We start from the raw sequence: 8,185 nt of genomic DNA on the forward strand, positions 1-8,185 counted from the left end.
CTGCTGTGGCTCAAACGTGCACTCAGTATGTCCCACTCCTGAATTTTGCTAATGTTCCCTTTTGTTGTCTTCTTCTTGGCCTTCTCCTCCTGCTCCCTGTCTGTGCTTGTCCTCCATTATTTGACTTTAGTGTGTCTGGGCATTGTTTCCCCGAGCTGGATCACCCATATCTGAGCAGACCTGAGAAGAGGAGTAGATATGCCCAGGTTAGTGGTGGGCTCCTGTAGTGAGACCCAGAGGACTAAGGTGAGATGGTGGTCAGTAAAGAGTGAAGCCAACCCCCAGGACAACAGGAGGGCCAGAGTGTTGGCTCAGGCCCCCAAGTTCCAGAATATAGGGGTGAGGACATATCAGTCTTAGAAGCCAGGCAAAAGGTAAATGACAAGACTAGGTACCCAAAGGCCAAGAAGACCAGAACCCAGAACACTGCGCACTCAGCACCTCAGGATCCATGGGCAAAGGCAAGATGGTCCCAGATCTGGAGCATGAAAAAGACTCAGAGAGCAAGGGGAGGGTGGTGGGACCAGGAGGAAGGAAGGGGCAAGCACGAAGCCTGTGAAGAAGGCCTCTCTCTTGTCCTGACCACAGTAGGGAAGATGAAGGGCAACCCATCCACTCACACACATATCTATTCATCATCCTTCACCCATCCACCTACCCATTCATCCATCCTTCCACCAGTTCATCCATCCACCCATTCATCACACATCTGTCCACCTATCCATCCATTCATGCAGCCACTCACATATCCACCCATTGATACATGTACTACCCACCTGCCCACTCACTGATCCATCCATCATGCAGTCCTGACTCAGCACCTGGCATCCAAGGGTACCTGTCAGTGTCCACCCCTGAGAGTCCTCACCTGTAATGATGCCCTCACCTCTAGGCACGAAGTCTCACCTAGGGTGTACAATGAAGTCTCACCTCTTTCCTTTCTCACAACTGACCAATCACATATGACAGCTTAAGGAACAGTTTTCATGGAAAATTTTCTAACTGGCCTTCTGAATTCCCACCCACTCAGCATTTCAGTGCCCTGCTGACACTGTTCCCTGACCTCAGGGTTGTCCAGGGCCCTATAGACTGCCACTGCCTACAGGCACACCTATCTCTATCTCCACAACTACCTACCCACATTGACTTTCCAGCTCTCCCAAGCTCCTTCCCCGAGCACCTTCCACTGACTGATTCCAGGCATTCCGTGTGTGTTGCCACAACCCCCTGCCTAGAACTTGTGGCTGTCATGGCCCCCAGGCACTCCTGCTGCAGACACTCTTCTAGGACTCTCCAGGGGTGAACCTTTATGCATTTCAACCCCAGTCCTGGAGCCTCTAGGTTAGTGGGTGCTCAGACGAGGACTCTGGTGACTACGGGTCAAGTCAACATTCCCAACAGAATCAATCCCGTTTCACTAAGGTTTGATCACATACCCAACGATGCACAGTGATGCACAATAATGATGCACACACATTAGACGTGCCCTGAGCTCGCAGGGTTAAGAGAGCCTCGCCAAGTGCCCCGACCTCTTCCCGGACCCGCCCACAGTGTCCACGCCCCTTCCTGGCCAGGCCCCCCACCCCGACTGGCACTTCCGGCGCTGGCTCCTGCTCTGCTCGAGTCCTTCGGTAGCGGAGCGGATGAAGCTGGCGCGACTCATGAAGGTGTTCGTCACCCGCCGGATCCCCCCGGAGGGCCGGGCCGCACTCGCCGGGGCTGCAGAGTAAGACTCCAAGGCCCCGCCACCCTTCGCGAGCCGAGATCCCGGCCCGATTGACTTGCAAAGTCTGGGGCTGGAGAATTTAAAGGGTTGCAGGAAACGAAGTCTCCGGTAGCCCCCAATCCGTGATTCTGCGTCCCGAGACGCACCTTTGGAGGTGTGGGGGAGCTGCACTAGAATGCCCTGGCCCGGCCTCCTGGAAACCCATATTGTTTTTTATACTCCTTGCTGGAGAGAGTTGGGCTCCTGGGCTTGGACCTTGGCCGGACCGGACCGGACCGTCCATCCTGGGCATGAGCCTGGCAGTCTGCATTGTGGGGGAGGCTTGGAGAGTTGGCTGGGATCCAGCCCCCTGCGAAACTTGCTGTGTTTGCAGTGAGGGTTGGACGGGGCATCGACCCCCCTGACGCAAGTCTGGGCTGTTGTTAGTCTTTTCCCTTCTGAGGGCACTGACAGGGTCAGGGACGAGCCTGAATCCTTTTTGCCTGTGGGCAGGGGGGTTCCTTGGTTGACCTTTGTTCTGGGGAGCCTCTTGTGGTCCCTGCGCCCTAGTAAATCCTGTTCAGTTCTTGCTGCTCTGAAGCAGGTCCCAGAGCTGGAAAACTTGAGTTTGGCCCCCAGCAGGTGCAGTGCGTCCTTGTGTGTTGTGGAGTTGTGTGGGGTGTGCAGAGCTGGGTTTGGACTCAGCTTTGCCCCAGGCAGTGCTGCCTGGCACAGGCCTGCTCAGGGGGTGCCCAGTCTCCGAGACTCCCTCGGGGAGGTGGGATTTGTTGGTTTTGTTTAGTGCAAGAGATCTTGTGTGTGCATGGGGCCAGGGGGTGTGTTGCTGAGGAGGGGAGTTCAGTGGCGCCAGTGGCAGGGAGTTGCTGCTACACCAGAGTGTGGAAAGGAGGGTTGAGGGTGCAGCCAGGTTCAGGGCCAGCCTTGGGTATGTCAGGAGTGACCAGTAGCTTCCTGAGCCCTGAGAGCCAAGCTCCAGGTGTGGGGACTGCATGGGGCTCAGCAGTACCCCTGGGGACATCAGTGCCTTTGTGGGGTGAGTCCCAGAGCTCCTCCATTCTGTGATGTAAGGCTGGACCTTCCTGGAAGTCTTGGGTATGAGTGTCACTTTTTGAACTCTGCAGACTGCAATGTGTGTTAGCGGGTAAAATCACTTTACGGCCCAGACCCCCCCCCCACACACACACACATAGGTCAGGACTTGTGTTGGCAGCACAAGCCTAACCCCCTTTGAGGCAGAACACGAAATGTCATGATGCCCAAGCCCCCAACATGAGGGTTGGCTGCACCCTCATGGAGAGATGGTGTGGTGGGCTGAGTGTAGACTGTGTGGGAAAGACCTGTGTTCTTATCCTCAGTACCTCATGGCCTTCTAAACTCAGTGCAATACAAGACCGTTGAATCAGGAGTAGCTCCTGAACACTGTTGGGTGTGGCCCCCAACTCTTCTATCTTGCATTATGCATAGAGCTGTTCTCATGATCTCTTCTCTTGGGTTCTACTCGCAGGACTCCTCAATCCAAGTTGACTCTGCTCTATTATAGCCCTCACCCCTCAGCCAAGCAGGCACTGGACACACACTGAGGGGCTCGGGGCTTGTGGAGGGACGTGCTCTTAGCATCTTTTTTGTTTTGTTTTGTTTTGTTTGTTTGTTTTTTTTTGGGTCACACCCGGCAGCGCTGAGGGGTTACTCCTGGCTCCACACTCAGAAATCGTTCCTGGCAGGCTTGGAGGACCATATGGGATGCTGGGATTCGAACCAATGACCTTATGCATGAAAGGCAGACGCCTTACCTCCATGCTATCTCTCCAGCCCCCGCTCTAAGCACCTTTTCCTTTGCAGCTGTGAAGTGGAGCAGTGGGATTCAGACGAGCCCATCCCCAGAAAGGAACTGGAGCGGGGCGTGGTAGGGGCACATGGCCTGTTGTGTCTGCTCACAGACCGCGTGGACCAGAAGCTCCTGGAGGCTGCAGGTATGTACCCTGGAGAGTAGCCTAGGGATAGATGTTTTTGGGACACATTAGTCCTCCTCTGGTCACCCCATGAGCCTGCTGGGACATGAGTATCCAGGATATTCACATTTTCCTGGAACTTAGGAGCTAATGAAGGAGTTGTTCCATGAGACCCACATGGTGCTTCCCCAACCCCTAGCTGGAAGCCCTGGGGGACAAAGTCTGAGATGTGGAGTTAATTGGGTGCTGGAGATGAAGGTAGAGGGAGAACCCATGGCCCCAGACCTTGTCTAACCTATTGTGCTCACTGATCTGGAGCTGCCCCTGGACCTACCTATGGGGTAGGGGTGGGTGGCACACAGGGGCAAAGTATTTCCCAAGGTGCATTTCCACACTTCAGCCCTGGGGCCTAGTGACTTCACACTGGGAGGTTGATCGGAGCTAGGGGTGTTTTTGAGAGAAATTTGGGCCACAGGGGGAAGGAGCCCTTATGAGCAAATCTTAGACTAAAGCTTTTCAGGGCTACCCCACAGCTGTCTTTGTAGTACTTAGTAGAGGTGGTCACAGGAAAGTCACGTGGGATGGACAATGGGTAGGTATAGCCTTTGTGTCCAGCTGGCCATGCAGCCTCTCTGAATCATGTTCCTGTCAAGAGATGTTCATTTAGGGTGAGGGTGGAACCTCCAGACTTGCACTCTAGGAACATGATCCCTACCGCTTTGGCTCTAATTTCCACCTGAAAGGGATAAGAAATGGTTTTGCTCTCCAGGACCCAACCTCAAAGTCATCAGCACGTTGTCTGTGGGTGTGGACCACTTGGCTTTGGATGAAATCAAGAAGCGGTAAGTGCAGGGCATAAGAGGCCTAGAGTAAGGGGGTGTGCCAGGGTTGGAGATGGGAGAATGTGGGGCTGCTGTGCATACATGAGTCAGTTACAGTTTATGGGCTTCAAGGTAGTACAGAAGAGTGAGCACCTGTCTTGCATGCTTGAGTTCTGAGTTCTGTCTCTGGCATCACTCACTCCCTTGCCTTGGTAGCCCCTCAGTAAGTGATTAGAAACCTCTTGACCCCCAGCCCAGACCCTGAACAATTAGACCCATAATACTGGGCCAGGCCAGTTCCCCAGAACTGGTGCTTAACCTCAAGTAATGCTGAGGAACCTATCATGCTCCCACCCTGCCAAAATAAATTAATCTAAGAGCCAGGGAAATAGTATAGGGTTAGAGCCCATGCTGTGTATATGTTTGCACTCATATTCAAATATTGGTTCCCCTGAGCATTATAGGGTATATTCCTGAGGTCCACAGCCATCACCTAAGTGGCCCTGGAGGAAGGGCCCCATCATCACAGGGCAAAAGCAGCATCGTATCCTCATGCCCTTGCACTGAACCATCTGGCCCATCTTACCAGGAGTTGGTAGGAGTTACCTGCAGGTATCTGAGTGCCCCCTGCTAGCCCTCTTCCCAGATAAATAAGGCCAAGAGCTCAGAAGCCATAGAAGCCATCTGTGCTTATATATGAAAGATAGTACCCTTTCATATGCCTTAACTTTTTGACCCTTAGGAAACTGCTTGAGGAGGAGAGACAGGCAGGCATCATTTCCTTATTTAATTATTATTTTATTTTTTGCTTCTGAGCAATGATCAGACTATACAAGGGCCATTCCAGTTGGTGATTAGAACCACTGGAGCCACTCCTGACAGTACTTGGGAGGCCCGAGGCAGGGTGAAGCTCAGTTCCCTGTGCATGCCAGGTGTCAGGCATGCACTTCTAACCCCTGAGCTGTTTCTCTAGCCCCATCTCCTTTTCAATGAGGAAATTCAGAAAAGGTGAAGTAGTTGATTGCTTAGATAATGAACCCCGATCTCCCATCCCCATGGTCTGCCTAGTCTGGATGAGCTGGTTGCAGTTGCAACAAGGGCCAACCTCTCCTAAGTGTCCTTTTCTGCCACCAGAGCCATAGTCTAGCAGAAAGGGCATTTGCCCTGCACACCACCAACCTGGGTTTAATCCCCAGCATCCCATATGGTCCCCCCGGGCACTGCCAGGAGTGATTCCTGAGTGCAGAGCCTGGAATATGCCATGAGCACCAGGTTCTTGTGGCCCTAAAACAACAAAAAAGCATGTATTCATTTCTGCTTGAGTTTCCCAGTATGCAATGTAAAGAAGGGGCAGATTTGTCCTGTGTAGAAGCTGGGGCTGATGCTTCTGGCCGAGGTTACCAGCTCTGTTTGACTTGTAGCGGGATCCGTGTGGGCTACACCCCTGATGTCTTGACTGATGCCACTGCTGAACTGGCCGTCTCCCTGCTGCTCACCACCTGTCGCCGGCTGCCTGAGGCCATAGACGAAGTGAAGAAGTGAGTGACATCTGGTGGGGAAAACCAGCTTTGCTCCTCAGCCCCCAGATGTGGTTCCTGCCCTCCAGTGGTGCCTGTTTAGTGAGGTACCACAGTCTGCAGAGAATTGAACCATAGAACTCAAACAGACAAGGCAGGAAGGGTCCCACTGAGAACCAGGAGAGAATGGTTCAGGGCAGACTTTCTGGAGGAGGTGGCTGGTGAGTATTCTCTGCAGTATTTTCTGGGGACAGTCCACCCTCAGTGCAAAACTCCAGAAAGTCCTAAAAACTAAGGATATTTCAGGAACCTTTGAGTTATGCTCTTCCTGTTTGAAGTGACCACAGGGTCCCTAGAGATGATGGCACTGCTAGAATTGACAGCTTTTACAGTCTGGCCCAGGGTCATGGCAGGTCTGGGAACTGGGGACTGTATATCAGTCAGGGAAGCTATTTGGGTGGGAGGCCGGCTAGGTTAACAAGCGTCTATAGATCTGGGCTGCCATGTGAGCTGGCAGTGCCAGTGTCCACCCAGTCTCATGTCCGTAAGCCACTGCCATCGTACCCTGACCCCTGCCCTCCAGTGCTGTTGGTGCCCCCTCGCGCTGACAACATAGATTGCCGCTTCAGGAACCTCAGCTCCCAGCATCCCTCTGGCTCTTGACCTGAGGCGGATGAACCATTTCTGATCTTAGTTTCCCCATCTTCAGAGCAGGATGAGAACCTTTCAGGCTTCTCTGTCCTCACGTCCGAGACCTCCAGTTTCAGGGACAGCAGCATTTCTGTTAGTTGCCCATGTGGAGATGGACCAGGGTTGGCCTTGCCACTTGTGCCACCCTGGATCCATCCCTGCTTCTCCTCCTGCAGCGGCGGCTGGACATCCTGGAAACCCCTGTGGATGTGTGGCTACGGCCTCACACAGAGCACTGTTGGCATCATTGGGCTGGGCCGTATAGGTGAGCCCCCTCCTGTTTGCATACTTGGTCCCCTGAGATTCTGCACTGATGCCTCTCAGAGGGCTGCGGTCTACACATGACACCAGCACATTAGGCATATGCTGTGTGTGTTGCTGAGGCCAAGGCACAGCTTTACAGAGCCACATGAGAGAACCCAAGTAGGAGAGCTTGTTCCTGGCCCTCCACCCCCAACACTGCAGGGTGGAGCCCTGGCCACTCCTAGCATGACCAGTTCTGTAAAAAAGAGGGGGGAAGGGGACTGAAGTAATATTACAGTATGTAAGGCACTTGCCTTGCATGTGGCCCACACAGTTTTAAGCTCCAGCATTCCATATAGTCCCCTAAAAACCTCCAGGAATAATCCCTGAGTGCAAAGCCAGGAGTAACCCCTGACCATCTCCAAGTGCAGAGCAAGGAATAACCTCTGGGCATCACAGGTGTGGTCCCACTCCCCCCAGATTATTTATTTATTTTTGTTTTTGGGCCACATTCAGTGGTGCTTAGGACTTACTTATAGCTCTGTGCTGAGGGGTTATTCCTGGCGGTGTTCAGGGGACCACATGGGATGATGAGGATTGAACCCAGGTTAGATACATACAAGGCAAACATCCTACCCATTGTGCTATTGCTCCAACTCCCCAAAATTATTTTTAAAGGGGGAATAAATCTGAAAACCACCCAGGATTCCTTCAAATTCCACCAGATGATCCAACCAGAAGGAGGAACCTGGACACTGTGGGAGCAGCTCCTATTAACAGGACTTTGAGATACCCTGGACTTGGGTTCCTAAGGAACCAAGAATCCTGGAGTCCTCAGGAACCAGTAGCTTTAGCAGGGGGAAGTCTGGCATTCAGGCCTGGGCTCAGTGTACAGCTCCAGTAGTGCCCCAGCATCCTGGCTCGGGGAGGGATAAGAATGGATAGAAGGGGGCCAGAGAGATAGCATGGAGGTAAGGCATTTGCCTTGCATGCAGAAAGACAGTGGTTCAAATCCCAGCATCACATGTGGTCCCCTGAGCCTGCCAGGAGCCATTTCTGAGCATAGAGCCAGGAGTAACCCCTGAGTGTTGCTCGGTGTGACCCAAAAGCCAAAAAAACAAACAAACCCAAAAAAAGAATGGATAGAAGACACCACGGCCCTGCCCTCACAGTAGAGTTGCTGAGAGACATCTATCCACTAGGGGCCTACTTGGCGATTCCACTGCTCATGGCTGTGGT

At 53.0% G+C, this 8,185-nt stretch overlaps 1 protein-coding gene across 1 annotated transcript in view; it reads left to right on the forward strand.

Annotated features, from left to right (window-relative positions):
- The first annotated feature begins 1,594 nt into the window (after positions 1–1,594).
- GRHPR (glyoxylate and hydroxypyruvate reductase) overlaps positions 1,595–8,185 on the forward strand; it is a 13,188-nt gene continuing 6,597 nt past the window's right edge. Inside the window, exons 1-5 of the mRNA XM_049773786.1 lie at positions 1,595–1,726; positions 3,566–3,696; positions 4,445–4,517; positions 5,918–6,034; positions 6,880–6,968. Of these exons, the coding sequence (XP_049629743.1) occupies positions 1,644–1,726; positions 3,566–3,696; positions 4,445–4,517; positions 5,918–6,034; positions 6,880–6,968 (493 nt within the window). The 5' untranslated portion in view covers positions 1,595–1,643. The remainder of the gene's footprint in view (positions 1,727–3,565; positions 3,697–4,444; positions 4,518–5,917; positions 6,035–6,879; positions 6,969–8,185) is intronic.

Source organism: Suncus etruscus, chromosome 1 (assembly GCF_024139225.1).
Source record: "Suncus etruscus isolate mSunEtr1 chromosome 1, mSunEtr1.pri.cur, whole genome shotgun sequence".
Lineage (NCBI taxonomy): Eukaryota > Metazoa > Chordata > Mammalia > Eulipotyphla > Soricidae > Suncus > Suncus etruscus.